The sequence below is a fragment of the Gymnodraco acuticeps genome, unplaced genomic scaffold, assembly GCF_902827175.1.
Source record: "Gymnodraco acuticeps unplaced genomic scaffold, fGymAcu1.1, whole genome shotgun sequence".
In the NCBI taxonomy this organism is placed as follows: domain Eukaryota; kingdom Metazoa; phylum Chordata; class Actinopteri; order Perciformes; family Bathydraconidae; genus Gymnodraco; species Gymnodraco acuticeps.
The window spans coordinates 45,602-65,528 of NW_022991109.1; the positions used below are offsets into that span (position 1 = coordinate 45,602).

General features: G+C 39.4%; 1 protein-coding gene across 7 annotated transcripts in view; it reads left to right on the forward strand.

The window, feature by feature from the left end:
- LOC117560193 (DNA (cytosine-5)-methyltransferase 3A-like) overlaps positions 1-19,650 on the forward strand; it is a 61,233-nt gene extending 41,583 nt beyond the window's left edge. For 5 of the 7 annotated variants that reach the window (XM_034237011.1, XM_034237016.1, XM_034237012.1 and 2 more), the window contains 15 exons: positions 285-392; positions 1,162-1,309; positions 3,180-3,329; positions 3,654-3,698; positions 3,799-3,878; positions 5,632-5,744; positions 8,811-8,994; positions 10,371-10,455; positions 10,939-11,084; positions 11,240-11,330; positions 12,376-12,524; positions 13,134-13,219; positions 13,571-13,640; positions 14,751-14,869; positions 15,575-19,650. In XM_034237011.1, coding sequence (XP_034092902.1) covers positions 285-392; positions 1,162-1,309; positions 3,180-3,329; positions 3,654-3,698; positions 3,799-3,878; positions 5,632-5,744; positions 8,811-8,994; positions 10,371-10,455; positions 10,939-11,084; positions 11,240-11,330; positions 12,376-12,524; positions 13,134-13,219; positions 13,571-13,640; positions 14,751-14,869; positions 15,575-15,716 — 1,716 coding nt within the window. In that variant the 3' untranslated portion in view covers positions 15,717-19,650. The remainder of the gene's footprint in view (positions 1-284; positions 393-1,161; positions 1,310-3,179; positions 3,330-3,653; positions 3,699-3,798; positions 3,879-5,631; positions 5,745-8,810; positions 8,995-10,370; positions 10,456-10,938; positions 11,085-11,239; positions 11,331-12,375; positions 12,525-13,133; positions 13,220-13,570; positions 13,641-14,750; positions 14,870-15,574) is intronic. The other 2 variants (XM_034237013.1, XM_034237014.1) reach the window with 2 other exon arrangements.
- Positions 19,651-19,927: the final 277 nt, after the last annotated feature.

The window sequence follows — 19,927 nt, forward strand, 5'->3', positions numbered from 1 at the left end:
TACCACGGCCTGTCGTGAGCTATTGCTTAATTAGAAACCATAAGTCAGATACTCCTAAAGAATTTGTTATGATACTGGTTAACATTTATCTGCTTTTTATTTAGTAATAGTTTATACTAGTTCCATATTTTCTCCTATTTTAAATGTTATATGAATTCCTCTTACTTACCTAAAGTCCCGTGCCTTGATGAGACATCTTTCCTTAAAATACATATTGTTACCGATGCAAACAAAATGACCTTAGTGAAGGATTTCCAGGACCTCATGATGTGTTTGTTTTGCAGGTGTGTGTGGAGAAGCTCATGCTTCTGAGCTCCTTCTCATCTGCCTTCCACCAACCCTCCTACAACAAACAGTCCATGTACCGGAAAGCCATTTTCGAGGCTCTGCAGGTAAAAAAAACAAAAATGTTAGTGCATTTCAGGGTTATTTCTGAAGTCAGGTTTGAGATAAATCATGTAGCTATACTTATGTGTTTCCTTCATAGATCAAATGAACATCTAAAAGACCAAAATAGAAATGTGCAGAGTGAAAGTTCACATTTGACTGCTCCTACTTCCTTTTTATGTAACAAGCTCTGCATTTTTGGAGGTGTTGTTTTCTTGTAGCTCTGCCCTATGTTTTTAAGTGGGAACATGTGTGTACATCTCTGTGGGATACACTTCGATCCAGCAGTGCTTACTTTTGTTTTTCTAAGTAATTCAGAACACATGGTCATTGTCTTCTCTACGGAGTCGTACGGAGTCGTTATTCACTCAAACCTTTTTAACATTATAAACAAGCGGTGAAAGATTTTGTACTTTGAGTAAGAAAGTAGAAAGTAGAAAGAACGTGAGGTCAAAGAAAACTATTTCTGCTACAAAGTTAGCAACGATTGAGAGTCAGACCTCAACATTTCAGATGTGTGTACCTCACTTTAATTCATGTACCTTTGTTATTCATGTTTTATTATCTTTGCTTTTAAATGAGTGTTTTTAAATGCCATTTCATAATATGTTTTTTAATGTCTTTCATTTCTGTAAAAGCACTTTGAATTGCCTTGTGTTAAAAGGTGCTATATAAATAAATTTGCCTTTGATACTTCAAGTTCAGTCATCATTTCCATATTTATCCTTCTTATTATCCCATGTCTTTCCCTCTCTGTGTGTATTGTGTGTGTAGGTGGGCAGTGTGCGTGCGGGGCGGCCCGTTCCCTCCTGTGATACGAGCGAAGATGCGGAGGGGTTGGAGACTCAGACCCGACAGATGATAGAGTGGGCCATGACCGGCTTCCTGCCCAACGGCCCGTCATCACTGGAGCCTCCAGAGGGTAAACACACACATCTCCTTTGATATATCATTCATACGGATCATTTTTTGACACAGTGGTCTTTCATGTGTTTTAGGCAAAGGAAATGTCCTTATAATTGTTTCCAGGCACTTCCCCTTGCTTCAATTCATAATTCGTTAAGGGTCGGAAACAGGGGGATGATTTAAAAAATATATAAATACCTATTCTCATGTTCTTATATAGATAGACACATACTTATATACATAAACATACATACTTGACGTATAGTCAGCAGGTATAATCAATCAATTTTCTCCATCTATTATAATCTATGTGTCTTTGGTTTCTAATTCCATATGATATATTTTCCAAAATATACACTGAATTATTTTTCATTTAAATATTAAACCCTCACATAGGATTGGTCTTGTAAAGTGCTATATACAAATATACCTTTTTTACGCAATAACACACAGCCACTAATACAACATCAAGGATAGATGCCTCATTTCAAATCTTCCCGTGCAAGTCTTTTAGCTTAAATTGTTCCTATGATTGCTAAAATGTTATTCTAGGTAGTTTCCTCCATACCCTTAGCTGCTGTTACGTCACTATCGTCTCTCCCATTGTGTTATAACTCTCGCTGCCAGAGGGGGGAGACAAAGGTTGATGCTAAAGCTTTAAAGGCAAAGGCATGGTGGCTGTGTTAGGGAGAGGGGGAACATGATATTGTTCAGAGGGAGATGCACACTCTTTCCTGGAGTAGATCCAACGTGTTGCACCAAATAAACCTAAAAGAGACGTTTTAATCCTGCAAACTGTCTCTCTTTTGCACGCCTTGCCCGTAAACAATCCAACACTTTGTGTGAAGCATCTTATACACTTAAAGGTCCCTTATTATACTGTTTTTCATCAATACATTATAGGTCTCAGATATATACAGAACATGTCTCTGAAGGGTTTGGCTCCAAACACCCAACAGATCATTGCAGCATTACCCATAATCCCCTCTGTTTCAGCCCTGTTTCCAAAGTGCTGATTCTCTGTCTGTTACTTTAGATGAAAATAAGGAGCCCCTCCCCACGCCCCTCTGAGAGACATTTGGTTACAAAGAACTCAATGGTGCTCTAGGAGGACATTCAGGTGATAAGGTGGGGGGGGGGTTACCTTGGTTGCTGATTGGCTGATGGTTACACGAGACAAAACATCGTTATGACATCATAAAGTGGCCAAAATCTGATCAGCTCATTTTCAAAGGGGTTTTTATAGAAATGGATCAAAAAGAGAGAGAATCTTTGTTCCTGAAACTTTCAGAATCTCTTTACACAGAGGGGACACATGTTGATGTAGAAGAGACATGAAGAAGAGGGGACACATGTTGATGTAGAAGAGACATGAAGAAGAGGGGACACATGTTGATGTAGAAGAGACATGAAGAAGAGGGGACACATGTTGATGTAGAAGAGACATGAAGAAGAGGGGACACATGTTGATGTAGAAGAGACATGAAGAAGAGGGGACACATGTTGATGTAGAAGAGACATGAAGAAGAGGGGACACATGTTGATGTAGAAGAGACATGGAGAAGAGGGGACACATGTTGATGTAGAAGAGACATGAAGAAGAGGGGACACATGTTGATGTAGAAGAGACATGAAGAAGAGGGGACACATGTTGATGTAGAAGAGACTTGGAGAAGAGGGGACACATGTTGATGTAGAAGAGACATGAAGAAGAGGGGACACATGTTGATGTATAAGAGACATGAAGAAGAGGGGACACATGTTGATGTATAAGAGACATGAAGAAGAGGGGACACATGTTGATGTAGAAGAGACATGCAGAAGTGGATTTTGCATAATAGGTGACCTTTAATACGATGTTCATTGTGTTCCTGTATCCCCCGCAGAGGAACAGAATCCATGTAAGGAAGTCCCCGTCTTCCCAGAGATGTGGACGGAGCCGGAGGCCGCGTACACGCCTCCGCCCACCAAGAAACCACGCAAAAACGCAGCGGAAAAACTAAAGATCAGAGAGGTGATCGACGAAGGGACCAGAGGTAAGCTTAAATGAATTCACAACCTCTCTGTATGGTTATTTTAGAAGTAGATGAGTTAACTCAGAGAACATCTTTAAAAAATGCCGGTGGTTATACATTTTTTTTCTTTTCATAGTTTTCCTACAGAAAAACATATATATAATATATCAGAATTGTTCTGTTTTGACAAAGATACATAATTGAACTCAAAATGTAATTATGTTTTTATTAATATATGATATGTTAACAGTCTTTTGCATGATTCTGTATAGAAATGATTGCCTTATTTATGAACTGTCTGCATGTTTTCTTATTCAAAATTGATGTTTTCTTATGTTGTTCCAGAGAGACTCATATGTGAGGTCAAACAGAAAACCAGGAACATAGACGGTAAGGTTTCAGATTGTTCTCATACTTACATACTTACATTAATGTAATCAAAGGCAAAACAAAAAGTTGAGTATAACAATGTGATGTTGTCTGTGTTCAGATATGTGCATCTCCTGTGGAAGCCTCAACGTCAGCATCGAGCATCCTCTGTTCGGAGGAGCCATGTGTCAGGGCTGCAAAGTAAGAAAAAAAGATATATTATTTCATTGTACTTTTCTTTAGTTAAATGTATTCAACCAACATCCGTCTACACCCCAACTACGACATATTCATTCTTAGAAACAAGATTAATTTAGATCAGGGATGGGCAACTTGGACGGTGGTGGGGGCCACATAATTGATGTACTGGCCACCAGGGGGCTGCAGATTCACTTGGAACACACACACACACACACACACACACACACACACACACACACACACACACAAATTCCATGTATTGTATGTAATTATTAACAAATATACTAAGTCTGACATCTTCATTGACATTTTACAATCTTTCAGGGAACATCCTCTAATAAGCTCACTAAACAAATAAATATATAGTGGCATGTTTGTATTGAACAGGTTATTTAACAGTGGAATAAAAACTATTTTAAACTATTGGAAAAGCACGGAAAATGTGTGTGCATTGAGATTAACAATTAAGATGACATAAACATGAAGTCATGAACACTAACCCAGACATTAGTTGTCTAACTTGAACATAAGACGCTTGTAGCCCGTCTCTGCTGAGGCACAATAAGGAGAATGTCAACACTGACACCTGTCAACCCGCACTCTGCTGTTCCTCAGTGCCGCTCCCCCTCCCTCCCGCTGAAATTATGAATGAAAAGCGTATAGTAATCATAGATCAAATCAAATCAAGTTTTATTTATATAGCACATTTATAAACGATTTTTGGTCGAGCCAAAGTGCTGTACATATAATAAAAATAGCCTACAGTAGAGACACTTTACAGCAAATACAACAGCACAGATTGTTCAGAATATCAGTATGAGAAAAACGACACCCTCTGTCCTTAGACCCTCTGTCCTTAGACCCTCTGTCCTTAGACCCTCTGTCCTTAGACCCTCACATCATACAAGGAAAAACTTCCAGAGAAAACCCACAGTTTAAGGGGAACATGGGAGAAACCTCAGGGAGAGCAACAGAGGAGGGATCCCTCTCCCAGGACGGACAGACGTGCACTAGATGCCGTGTGTAAATCGAAGAGAATTTATTATTTATAGATAACACGGCAGGGTCCGTGACAGTTTGTTTTCATCTGATTTCAAATAAACAAAGTCTTGGTTGTTAGAATATTAAACTTGTTTCACCAAATTCAGATGATAAATACAACTTTGAAGCTTGTAACGGCATAATTACAAGCGGCAACTTAACGTCACAGCAGACATAACAACAGCTGGTGTTTCTTGTGAGGGTTTCTCTGGGAAACAAACACAATATACACAAACGCGTCACAGATTATTTCGCGCTATTTAGCTGCCGAACGAAATCATGTACGCAGATCGCGACGTAACTAGGAGTCTAGTGGACAGCCGCCATTTGCCCATCCCTGATTTAGATGCTTTATAAGAATTGTGCAGAAAACCCGAAATATAGCATTTATAAGTCCCATAGGGCAAAGAGAAGGGGTTAATCGTGTGGAAAAAGTTATAAAACTGAAATTATCAAGGGAGATTTCTTGATTTAAAGTCTGATGTAACATAATGTGTGATGTAATGCTGTAATGGCCGGGAAATCAATAATTGTGATTTGTTTCAATTGGGACATTTAGACTTTGTGTGAGTGAATGTGTTGAGATGTTACACAGACACATGGAAACGGTGGAAATCCAAGACGTCATAATGGCTGACAACAAAGACTCCCTCCCTCTCTCCCTTTCTCTCCCTCTCTCCCTCTCTCCTGACCCTGTGTTGTTGCCGGGCAGAACTCGTTCCTGGAGTGCGCGTACCAGTACGACGACGACGGCTACCAGTCCTACTGCACCATCTGCTGCGCAGGAAGAGAGGTGCTCATGTGTGGAAACAACAACTGCTGCAGGTCAGTACACACTGTGTGTGTGTATTCATACATCCAGGAGAAGGTTCAAGATTCAAGGCTTTTATTGTCATGATGTGTGCATAGCTAGCTACAGTGTTGTTATGACAATGAAAACAGTGCAACACAATAAAACAGATAATAGTGCAAGTAAATTAAATTAAATTACATTGCATTTAGCTGACGCTTTTATCCAAAGCGACTTACAATAAGTACATTCGACCAGGAAGACACAACCTTGAAGAAAACAGAATCATATAAGTACATCAGGTTTCATAGAGCCAAACATTTCAAGTGCTACTCAACTGGCTTTAGATAAGCCAGTCCTTTATTAGTATATAAGTGCTCTGTTAGTAATTCTATCGCTCGAAGTGGAGTCGAAAGAGATGAGTTTTCAGTCTGCGCCGGAAGATGTGTAAGCTTTCTGCTGTCCTGATGTCAATGGGGAGCTCATTCCACCATCTTGGAGCCAGGATAGCAAACCCACGTGTTTTTGCTGATGGGAACTCGGGTCCCCCTCGCAGCGAGGGTGCAACGAGCTGTTTGGCTGATGCAGAGCGGAGTGCACGTGCTGGGGTGTACGGTTTAACCGTGTCCTGGATGTAGGAAGGGCCAGATCCATTCGCAGCATGGTACGCAAGTACCAGTGTCTTGAAGTGGATTCTAGCAGTTACTGGAAGCCAGTGAAGGGAGCGGAGGAGCGGAGTGGGAACATTTAGGAAGGTTGAAGACCAGACGAGCCGCTGCATTCTGGATGAGCTGCAGAGGTCGGATGGCACATGCAGGTAGACCAGCCAGGAGGGAGTTGCAGTAGTCTAGGCGTGAGATGACGAGAGCCTGGACCAGAAGCTGCGTCGCTTTCTGTGTCAGCTGGGGACGTATCCTCCTGATGTTGTAAAGCGTGTATCTGCAGCAGCGGGTTGTAGCAGCAATGTTTGCAGTGAAGGACAGGTTGTTATCTAGGGTCACACCCAGATTCGAATAGAAATAGAATATAATACAAATAGTGCAGAATAGTCTATATACAAGTAATTGGAATATTGATATATATAAATTGCAAACAGATGAATGTTATGGATGTTCTTTCAAAAGTTCAGGTGTTTATTTCACATCGACAGAAACAATTTACCCATAAATGTCAAAGATGATAAATGGCCCCTTGTTTCATCTGTAATTAAATCAGACAACACATGTGGAGCAGATTTATTTTTGTGAATATAAAGTTTATTTTGGCATCCAGGCTGTGACCTCATCAGCTCAACACAGCAGATATTTAGCCATGCTGTGGTGGAAGAAAAATACACTTGAAGTACCAAAAGTAAACATTATGCAGAATGGCCAATTACATCATAACATATATCTATAAATGTATAAATGTCATCGTAGGATAATTAGTGATGTAATAATCTGTAAGCGTCACAATTTTTACAGCTGGTAAAGGTTTGTGTGATTTAAACTACTTCATATACTGCCGGGTAGATAAATACTTCATATTAATGTAATAACCTGTATAAAGTACTGTAGCCTACATTGGAAATACTCAAGTAAAGTACAAGTAGCGTGCAATCTTGGACTATAAACATACTTTTTATGCATACGTTTAATGCATAAAATAGTTCAACTACTTTGAAAACATTATCAAACCATAATTTGGTAGCCACAGTGACCATAAGGACCCACCATCACACGGGTGTCACATGACATTTAAATGTTCTGGAAAGTTCCTTAGACAGCTTTAGCCTTAATTTTATCTCATGAAGTCCCTCAGTGACACAACGTGAACAGTCTGCTGGGTTCTGGGCCAGGTCATGTGATTTTGTGTTCCCATGACAACATGTCCAAGATGTCCATGTGCCAGGCTAACACATGTGACCGAACTAGCTACTTTTCAAAAGCTTTTTTTTGTTGCTAAAGGTAAAATTCAAGCCATTTAAGAATTAAAATGATTACATAACATGTCCTTTATTACATTTAACCTGTTGTGGAAACATTTCTTGATCAAATTGATATGAAACAAATGAGATAAATATCGCTGTGTCACATCGGGACTTTAACCCTAAACTTTCACAGTAAACCCAAAGTGACACATGCATAATCAGAAATATGATTATGATCTGCTCAGTTAATTTAGCTGATTCAATTATATTTAGTTAATATATTCTTTATTCTTCAATTCAAAGAATGTTCAAACTCATTTTAACCAACAAATCATCCTCATTAATTAAGTTATAAATAAGAGTTACTTTACCATTAAAGGTCCCATGTCATGCTTTTCCGGTTATTACCCGTCCCCTTGTGTGTTATGTAGCTTTTTCTGCATGTAAACGGTCTGCAGAGTCACAAACTCTCAAAGTACACCCTGTAGCGAGTAAAACACGGACTTCCTCACACACACACACACACTCGGCGGGACGTTGCGAGGCTCGCTGCTGCGAGGAGCAGACAGTGTGAGCTGGCTCACTGGTGTGGGGTCGGCGAGACACCGCGGAACTCAGCCTGGGCACACACACAAACTCCCAGCCAGGCTGCGGGTGTGTGTGTGTTTCGGGCTGGGTTTTGCTGTGTCTCGCTGTCTCGCAGACGGCCACTGGGCTCACAGGGAGGGGGGGGGGGGGGGGCAGGAGCTCCAACAAGCCGTTTAGGACAGAGAGTGAATACACATACTATACAGAGATGCTGTATGAGAAGCCAATGTGAGTTTGGAAAATTGCACAATATACATGTATTCTAGTAGACCTCAACAATGGAATTATGATCAGTAGAAATGGCCATGACATGGGACCTTTAAAGCCCAATGTGACATATATGTCACTTTTCAGATATTTGACACTAGGGGAGGTTACTTGTCAGAAATGTGTTTTAGGTTGTCTATTTAGTCTAAATTATGTTCCCCTTAATTTCCCAAAAGTAGAAATGGGTCCGGGACCCCCTTGGCGCGATACCATCTAAGAAATCTGAATATTATCATTCTGCATTATAATAATAAATCAATATCATATATATTATAATACACAATCATGATCATTCAATGCATGAAAACCCAGTCTCATGTTGTGTGTGTGTGTGCAGGTGTTTCTGCGTGGAGTGTGTGGATCTGTTGGTGGGGACGGGCTCTGCAGCGGTCGCCATTAAAGAAGATCCCTGGAACTGCTATATGTGCGGATCGAAAGGCGCCTACGGGTTGCTACGGCGACGGGACGACTGGCCTTCCAGACTGCAGATCTTCTTCGCCAACAACCACGAACAGGACTTTGTGAGTCTCCCAGTTTACAACAACTTTGATTATAATAATGTATACATATCATCTTTGTCATAGAGAGAGGGGTAAAGATGAGTTGTGGCAATCTATTTAGATGTTTTAGCAATATATTGCGTACAATATCTCATTTAAAGGTCACCTATCATGCTATTTTTAGGCAATAGCATAGGTCTCAGATATATAAAAAGATATAAAAAACATGTCTATGAAGTGTTTTGCTCAGAAATACCAAACAGATCACCCATTCTAGCCATGCCTCATATCCCTCTATTTCACTTCCTGTTTCAAAAGTGCTGATTTGGGTATAAAGCTTTAAAAAAAAAAGAAAAATTGATTAAAAATCAGAAAGGAGGGGTCTGAGCTCATGCGGGACCCGGCAGCTACTGTCTAAACTAAATGCTGCGGTGATGAAACGCCATATCATGGATTATCAAGGATTATTTCTGAAACAGTTTGGAGCTCAAAGGCTTTCTCTCTTGCCGGTTATACCACAAGGTGAGTTCCTTTCTATTTCCTGCTTCTTCACACACATGCTCTCCAGTACAGGTTAGCTCTGAGTGTTAGCGATGCTAATGTAAACACAGACCATATTACATCCAAAACAGTCGGGCATTGTTTCTGATAGCAACGTTTCTGATTGGGCCGTGGGTCCACATTTCTAATATTACGTCATATCGGACGCAAATCTGGATCAGCTCCGTTGTAGCCCCGTTTTTAGAGATTTAGATACGGAGGAAAAGAGAGAGGGTTTTATTTTCTGACGCTGCGTGAGTTCCCTGACACACCGGGGACACATTTATGTATAAAAGACATCAAAAAGTGCATTTTGCATCATAGGTCCCTTTCAATAAGAGTATTAGCTCTTAAAAGTCACCAAAGGGAAAAATACAGATTATGCAAACTGGCCCATTTTAGAATAATGCTGTATAACATTGAAGGGATTTTATTTATTGATGCATTAATGTGAAACATAAATCTGCAAATTAACTAGTAACAACAAATAGTTACTCTCTGCGTCATTAGATTACACTTCAGACTTATTTTTTATTAACTCTATTTTTCTACAATATTACACCCATAAGTCACTTTGGTGTTGTAAAGTTAATATATCCGCTATCCTAATCAGATGAAACACTTCTCAGTTGAAGTGGAAACATTAATATTTGGGGATCAGAGAGGCTTCTGCTCCAGCGCTCGTCAGCCATAAATTATCCACGAAGGCTAAAACATCCAAACAGACCGACGTGTTCACAATCAATTATTGACAGCCAGACTGTTTGCCATAAGATCAGATAGTCATCTTGAATGAAGCTGAATTGTTAATCTAATCTTGTTCACATAAATGTCTTTTCTTCCTTGTTGTCTGTTAGGAGCCAGCCAAGTTGTATCCTCCAGTTTCGGCAGAGAAGAGGAAACCAATCAGAGTTCTCTCTCTGTTTGACGGCATTGCCACAGGTAGAAGCAGAAACTAACGATTATATTGATTGTTGTTGAATCTATTTAATAATAGAAGATTTCAGCTGCTCCACCATTTCCCAGACTCTAATTCATCAACAATTATTGTATTCACTTTTGACTTTTAATTTACTTACTTAATCATCACCTTATTTCGTCCAATACTTTGCTTTATGACCAAATTCCCAACTTCCTCTGGTGTACTTGCCAAAGCACCAGTGCTGTTCAGTGCTTATTGGCCAAAGTTAGCAAGCTATACCACGATGGTAAACATGGTAAATTATATCTACTAAATATCAGCATGTCATCATTGTCATTATGAGCATGTACGCATGATACCATAGATGTGTGTGAGACTGTAACAGAAATGAATTATCCCTCTTCATACTGCAGAAATATGTATTTATTTACGAAAATAGGGCTTGTTTTTCGAGTAAAGACTTTTTCAAGAATGTGTATTTTTATGTGTGTGTGTAATTTCAGGTCTGCTGGTGCTGAGGGATCTGGGGATGCAGGTGGACAAATATGTTGCGTCCGAGGTGTGTGAGGACTCCATTACTGTGGGCATGGTCCGACACCATGGCCGCATCATGTACGTGGGAGACGTCCGCAACGTAACACGCAGACATGTGAGTCAATAACTGTTCAACCTTGTGAGGACATATCAGACCACACACATGCATTTAGTGGTAGATGCAGCATGAAAGGGAAACACTTATTTCTTCTTACATGTTATTTTTATTGTTACCCTTTCTTTATTGCTGATGTCAACTTATGCTTATAGATCGAGGAGTGGGGACCATTTGACCTGGTGATCGGAGGAAGCCCCTGCAACGACCTCTCGATAGTCAACCCTGCAAGGAAAGGCCTTTTTGGTAAGTGTTAGGAAAATATCACTGGTCACCGGCTTGAGGTTCACTATCAGGATCCATGTATTTGTGATCCTCTCCAGAATGGAAGTAGTCATCACATATCAACTAGTTCCTGAACAGTGTCCTTCACATGCTGATATCCAAGAGAGGGAGTTACACAGTCACAAGATGGAGGAATACCAGTTATTGTAGGTAATCATACATCCTGTCATGTACAATACTGAGTTTTTTCTGAAAATGTTGTATTTTTTCTGAAAATCTTGCAATTTCTGACTTTTTCTATAAATCTGACTTTTTCTATAAATCTGACTTTTTCTAAAAATTCTGACTTTTTCTATAAAAAAATGACTTTTTCTCAAAATCGTAAAATTCTGTCTTTTTCAAAATCTAAAAAATCGGACTTTTTCTAAATACTTAAAAATGTCAATAATCACTCGTCACCGGCTTGATCTTCACTATCAGGATCCATGTGTTTGTGATCCTCTCCAGAATGGAAGTAGTCATCACACACAGAGCATCAGCTAGTTCCTGAACAGTGTCCTTCACATGCTGATATCCAAGAGAGGGAGTTACACAGTCACAAGATGGAGGAATAGAAAGCAGTATTCAATGTTTACTTCAGATTAGCTCCACGTCAGAAATGAGCATGCTTGTCATATGTCTCTCTCCATAGAGGCTGAATCATCATGTTAATCACATAGCTATCACATGCCTCAAACAGTCCTGATGCTCTTCTAGGTAATCATACATCCTGTCATGTTCACAGCTACAGTTGGGATACCTTTGTTATCATGTGGACTCTGGTATTGGAAGAGGACATTCAGTATTTTCCCAACAGTAAGAAATGTTACTAGCTTTCGAAACAACCGGATTAGATTTGAACTCAAGTGTCATGTCTCGAAATATGTCCTACTGCAAGAAGTCATTATTCATTACAGTTCATTACATTACAGTTTACAATGATTGTGCATTTACACATGCTCAGGGTCCCTAAAGCCCTTTGTGTCAAATTCAATTTGGGGCTGAACTTTCTCTCTCCACCCTGCAGAGGGGACAGGTCGGTTGTTTTTTGAGTTTTACCGCCTGCTGCACGAGGCTCGACCAAAAACAGGCGACGTCCGTCCTTTCTACTGGCTGTTTGAGAATGTAGTCGCCATGGGAGTCAGCGACAAACGGGACATCTCCCGCTTCTTAGAGGTACAGTGGCATGAACACAGCGACTAAAAACAGATTTAAAGGTCACCTATTATGCAAAATCCACTTGTTCATGTCTTTTATACATAAACATGTGTCCCCTCTGTGTAAAGAGACTCAGGAAGAAAGATTCTCTCTCTTTTTGATCCATTTATATAAGAACTTGTCTGAAAATGAGCTGATCAGATTTTGGCCACTTTGTGATGTCATAACAATGTTTTGGCTTGTGTAACCATTAGCCAATCAGCAACCAAGGTAACCCCCCCCCCCCACCTTATCACCTGAATCTCCTCCTAGAGCACCATTGAGTTCTTTGTAACCAAATCTCTCTCAGAGGGGCGTGGGGAGGGGCTCCTTATTTTCATCTAAAGTAACAGACAGAGAATCAGCACTTTTGAAACAGCGCTGAAACAGAGGGGATTATGGGTAATGCTGCAATGATCTGTTGGGTGTTTGGAGCCAAACACTTCAGAGACATGTTTTGTATATATCTGTAATATATTGATGAAAAACAGTATAATAGGGGACCTTTAATACCAATACCAATTTAAAGTAAATGCATATAAGTACAGAAGTAATGAAACAGGAAGTAACCCTGCCTCTCCTCTCCAGTGTAACCCGGTGATGATAGATGCCAAGGAGGTCTCTGCCGCCCACCGCGCTCGCTACTTCTGGGGAAACCTGCCCGGCATGTCCAGGTGAAAACACACACACACACTTTTCATTTTCTTGAATATTAAAAAGCTGAATTTGAACGTTATTACTTAATGCTATAACTGTCGATAAAAAAATCCTATCTATTAATGATTACATTTTTCATGCTGTGCTTTGAGTGTGAGCTCCTGATTTTGTGTGTATTGTCATTTTATATTTGTTTGTTTATTTGTTTATTTGTTTTTTGGTATCGTCTAATAAGATTTTCTTTTGGTTTATTATGTTGTCTAATTGTGCTTATTACTGTCATTGAGAAACACCCTTCAAAAACTAAATGTTTATCCCCAATAAATAATTTAATTTAATTTGTTCTCCTTTGTTTGACCACCGTACAGACCTCTGTCAGCCATGTCGAATGACAGGTTGGACCTACAGGAGTGCCTCGAGCACGGACGTACAGCCAAGGTTAGCCTCCTCTACAAATGTGTGTGTGTGTGTGTATGTGTATAAGTGTGTATGTGCTTTTTATTGAATGGTACCTAACCGGTTTGGGTATTGAATGTTACATTCTTTTTGATCGGCAGAAAAACTGATAACAAGAAAAAAGTTTGAACCTTTTTGCCCACCACCCATGTTGGTGGTTGGAAGCACATTTCCACCACTTAAAGAAAAAAACAATATGAAAATTAAGCCTTGTAATGAAAAATAAAAAGATCCAGTATACCATAACAACTTATGATGACTTACTATCACAAAAGAATAACTCAGTATTGCAACGTTAAAGGTGGGGTAGGTAATTAACTTCAGAAACACTTGTTATATTCCATGGAATGCTCTTAACATCCCGATAGCAATGAATACATTAAAAGCTTTGACAATAAATACATAATCTCTGGAAGCCGTGGCGCTGTAAAAAGCACGACCAATCATCTGAGCCGGCCCGGCTAAAGTAACTGGATGGCCTACCTGCCTGTCAGCCTTCCTCTGTGCACAAACTTATCTCGTGCCCTCATTGGTCATGTGCGCGTGCGTGTGTGTTGGAGGAGGGGCTCTGTCAGGAAGTCTGAAGGAAGGGGCAGATTTTTTTCGGCTGCGTACTTTCAAATTCTAGCGCACTCGAGCTGGTTTCTCCATTCTTACCTACCCTACCTTTAAGTACATACTATCTAAAAATAACAAGTTTATTAAGAAAAGTAAATCCATCTGTATCTTTACATACAGATCTTTAATTCATCACATGGGTGGAAATGGGCCTCTACACAGTGTTGTCAAACAATGAACTTGTATGCCTGCAGTATTCAAGAGTTTATGTCTAGGTTGAATGGAAATTGTAAAATAGGAAATCCATTGATGTCCATTCTAAAGGATTCTCTCTCATCTTTTCTTGCTCTTCCAGCATGAGGAATTGTCAGTCAGTTTTCTCGTTAACAAGATGTTGATTTTATATTTATTTATATATCACAACGCATCAAATAACTCTGCTTTACAAATCAACGATAGCTGTAGGATTAAAAAGGCTGTGTGTGTGTCTGTTTGTGTTTTTTGCGTGTGTTTGGTTCTGAATGCTAATTCCAGTTTGAGAAGTTGCGTACGATAACGACACGCTCCAACTCTGTGAAGCAGGGGAAAGACGAGCATTTCCCCGTCTTCATGGAAAGCAAGGAGGACATCCTGTGGTGCACCGAGATGGAAAGGTACAGTGTGTGTGTGTGTGTGTTATTGTGTGTTTCTGATCTGCATTGTTTGAATGTCAATGTAGTAAACTATTACTTTTGTGCAACATTTAAAGAGTTTCTGAGTAAAAAAACATATATTACACGCTAAATGGATTGCTGATTTTGACCAAAGCATATTTGTAGACAACCAGATTAGATTTTGACTAAAGTGCTCTCTGAAATATCAGAAAAAAGTGGAGAAGGCCTTCTCAATATCCTATTCCCCAAAAAGATGTCTTCAAATGTCTTTTGTTTCTTCGTCCAATAGTTTAAACCAAAAAAATAATCCAATCTACAACAACGAAATATGTTTCAAATCCAATTCAATCAGAATCAGAATTTGTTTTTATTCCAAGTAGGTTTTCACATGCAAGGAATTAAATGTTGTGTATTGGTGCATACATGAAAACAAGGATAAATAAAAATTGAAAAGAAAAGGGAAAAATATGAGAATGAGAGAGCTGTGCAGTTTTAGAAGGCGATGTATTGTTTAGAAACGAGCCCCATTTTAATTGAAAATCGTGTGTGGTGTGTGTGTGTGTGTGTGTGTGTGTGTGTGTGTGTGTGTGTGTGTGTGTGTGTGTGTGTGTGTGTGTGTGTGTGGTGTGTGTGTGTGTGTGTGTGTGGTGTGTGTGTGTGTGTGTGTGTGTGTGTGTGTGTGTGTGTGTGTGTGTGTGTCTGCAGGGTGTTTGGTTTCCCCGTCCACTACACCGACGTGTCCAACATGAGTCGTCTGGCGCGTCAGAGGCTGCTGGGACGGTCCTGGAGCGTCCCCGTCATCCGGCACCTCTTCGCCCCGCTCAAAGAGTACTTCGCCTGCAACTAGACACGCACCAACTCTCTCTCTCTCTCTCACACACACACACACACACACCACACACACACACACACACACACACACACACACACACACACACACACACACACACACATATATAACATACAGCACACAGCATACAGCTAGTACATGAGGGTTGGCTGACGCAGGATGACACAGATGACCGGATATACTCACATACAGGCCTGTCACAATAACTACATAATATAATGTCCCAGAAATAATGGCTATAAACCATATTAATGTCATTTTAGGACTATTTCAAGCCACAGATATACTGATAATATAAATGAATAATAACATGCAACTACGCCGTTCCAAAGAGGTAACCATTTTTTATTATAAACAATATTTCAAGGAATAAGTTGACTTCTAATATATCCTTAATAAAATATAAGATTAATTAATTCACACCACAAAACCCTGCTGTTATTCTGGCATCATGTAAACTGAAATGTTGTTGACATTATTTATTTATGCAATTAATAAACATGTATAGAAACACAGCCTATATAGCCGTAATCAAAACATCTTTGGAGGTCATGTTCATAAATCATACGATAGTCAATAATGTTATTATTGTGACAGGCCTACTACACACACACATACATACATACATACATACATACATACATACATACATACACACACACACACACACACACACACACACACACACACAAAACTGGTGCAGGGTTTAATGTCCTGTCTTCTTAACACACACTCTTCCCTTCCGACCTTCAAACTGGTGTCTTCTTCTGGCTTTACTGTGTGAGGTCAAACCTCCGGGGAGTTGAACGCTGACAAAGACGCCTGACTTTCTGTTTCTGACTTCTCTCTGAATACATCTACACACCAGAGAATCAAACTGTAACTGTTTCCATGCGTAGTGATAGTGCTGCTGACAAATATACGAAAACACACACTTCAGTTAACAATCATGGTGCTGGTCAGGCAGTGTTAGAGTTCAAATGGTGCCGCTTTCATACACTTTTAAATACAAGATGTTGGTGCTCGAGGTGACCGAATGCTCTCTGGTTGTTTCAGTCGCTGCAGTTTTTCTTCCCTAACTTAGATGAACTATCTATTGCAAGCAGGTGGGAGCAACACTAAGCAAGAGTGCTGACATTTTAAGATATATGTATGTGGCAAAAAAGAGTCCGAAAGAAAAATGCAATTATGGACAGTAGGATTTGTAAGAAGCCTTTTTTTTACGTAACTTCTACTAAATTAGAATTTAATTAGTTTTCTTTTCTTTTTGGAAAGCTGCACTGGAACAGATCAAGTAAATACTTGACTACTAACCCTAACTGTCTGCCTCTTTAGTGTTTGCAGTGCCTTCCAGTGGGCAGAAAAAACGTTTCATGAATCTGATTAAAAAAAATACCTTTGTTAGCTGTCAAACAAATAAAAAAATAGAGGAAGAATAAAGTCAGATTTTAGACCTTATACTAAATTTGGTTTTGCAATACTTTAGGCAGTGATTGTAAATAAGATTAGAAAATGCTTTGGGTAATATACGATCATATTCTTTACACTAGTCGTATTTTAAGAATTTGTTTATTCCCACTTGTACTACAACATGTGGGTGTTTTCTGACCCGAACATCTTAAATGAATGAATCCAGATGAGATTGTTTCTGCCTCCAGAGGCCAATTGCCTCTGAGAAATATTAGACAAAAGAAAATACTTTTTAAATAGCTCAGTCTTGTGCTCACAGAAGCATTTCAATGAAAAGGAAGTAAATCAAACCTGAACCCTTATGGTTACTAATCAGCTTCTCTTGCAGTTACGCTCCTACTTTGCTTCATAGGGATCCAAACCGCCCTCCTGTTATCGCAGCGACGTTCACTAAAACCAGAGGCAGACCTTCACTCTGTAGACACTATGCTGGATTTCTACTTCCTACGACTGAAACAGACAGCCCTGTGTCATGAAATAACAGATACTTCCTCACATCACACAGATTTGAATGCCCCACCTCTTTTGGGGGGTTTCTTCTTCCTTTTCCCAAATGTTGGGATACAATCTGGGACTTGGTACAAGAGAACACAAGTAAAGATAACTTCATATTTCAAGAGACTCTTGTACACATGCAGGCTATCCCTATAATGTTCAGGAACATTTCCTACATGGGGTCATGTGTGAATTAATGTTAAAATACCCCTCTCCTCACCTACCATGTTCCTGAAAATAATGAAAGACGTCTTCCACCGTGTGCATGTACATCCAGACACTTTTATTCCAGCATGTGTGAATGGGCGCAAAATGGAATTGTTCCTGAATATAATAATAATAATAATAATTCCTTACATTTATTATAGCGCTTTTCCAGATGCTCAAAGCGCTTTACAAATACACATTACACATATTTTGAATATATATAGTGAATATTGAAAGAGTGTCCCAGTAATTTAACGTTAAACGACTCCCAAAATACCAATATTTTATTTACACAGGGCTGTCTTTTAGAGAAACCATCTCTTCAGTCTGGTGCTTCTAGTCCTCAGGCGACAACTTCCTCAGATACCAGCTGACAACTGGACACATGCAGTCAATGCTAAAACAAACACACACACACACACACACACATTTACAATAACTAACAATAAACCAGCAGGTTCAACCTTTTTTCCATCATGTTTACTCTGCGTTTATACAACCAACCTTCAGGTGCTTTTTAAAACTCTGTAAACTCTTTTTTAACATCGTTCTTGCAGGGTACACACATACACAAACACACACACACACACACACACGTGCTGGAAACACAGTGCCGTCTTAAAGCTTTCTCCTTCCACTACAAAACATCAAAACACACACACATGCATACACACTGTGTTTTTGCCTGCCGCCTGTTGCCATCAGGCTTGGTGCTCCAGACTCCCCCCCCCCCCCCCCCCCAGGTGCTGCATGTCAGTCAGTCAGTGTAATCTCTGAATCCATGTTAGATTAGGGAGTAATAATAATCATGGTAATAATAATTACAATAATAATCTGTTATCGTGTGTGTGTACTGTTCCAGCTTGGTGCTCAGTTCAGTCTCAGCCTAGAGGGGAAGGAGAGGCTCGAGAAAGCATATATTACAGTTAGTATAGTGACTTGTTCTATTGTACCCAAGGATGCCGAAAGACGTTGTCGAAGCAAACTCTCAAACAACAGCGGGTTGAAATGACACAGAATGGAGTTGTGTGGATGACAAAATATAGAAAAATACACAGAAATCCCAACATCTGGGAAAATTGAAGTAAATACAAAGTTTGCCAACAGGATAGAAACATAACGTTTTTATTTGGAAAACATAAATATCATTGTAATAAGTTGAGTTTCCTGAAATAATAATATAAACATATACACATTTTGACAAGCAGACTTCAGCTCATTTTGTGTGATTTCAACACATCTGTTTGAGAGTGCAGATGGATTAAAGCAAGAGGAATGGAAGCGATATTTTCAAGCGATGGGTGACTCTGTGATGGTGTTTCTGTTTGCCAGCTTTTGGGCTGAGTGATGCGCCGTTTTCAACACTGATACACTTACAAACATAAAACTCACAAAACACTGTTATTAACAAACACAAACGCAGAGATACACGCACAACATGGACACACATACAAGGCTGTGGCGCATGCAGACACTCATCTCATGGACTTAAGGAAAGATGAGCTTTTAGGAAAAAGGAGGACATGGTGGTGTTTCAAAGGTGCTAAAATTTTATCTGAAAATAAGAAAAATATATTGTTAGGAGTATAAATCAAGTTTGTCTTTACAATAACTGTATTTAAGTTTGTCGTAGTAATGAAAAGGCACTATTATTATTTTACTCTTGTATGAATATGAACTAATTAAAAAGGCATTTTAACTTTGTACTTGAACAATGTAAGAAATGAACCGTGAATAAAAAAAGGACTGTTTCTTGTGATAACGTGTTTTCTACCTTTCTGTCAATTAAGGGTTAGATTTCCATTTGATTGTGCTATTGTTTTCAATATCAGTCCAAGTGTAAGCTATATTTGAAATATTTTCATCGTTTTATCTTTCCATCAGAATCAGAAACGGGTTTATTGCCAGGTAGGTTCACACATACGAGGAATTTGACTTGATGTCATGGTGCATACATAAAATATAAAACAAAAACTCCATATAAAACAACAAATCTTTAAGGACACTGTGATACAATATAGTTAGATAGCAATACA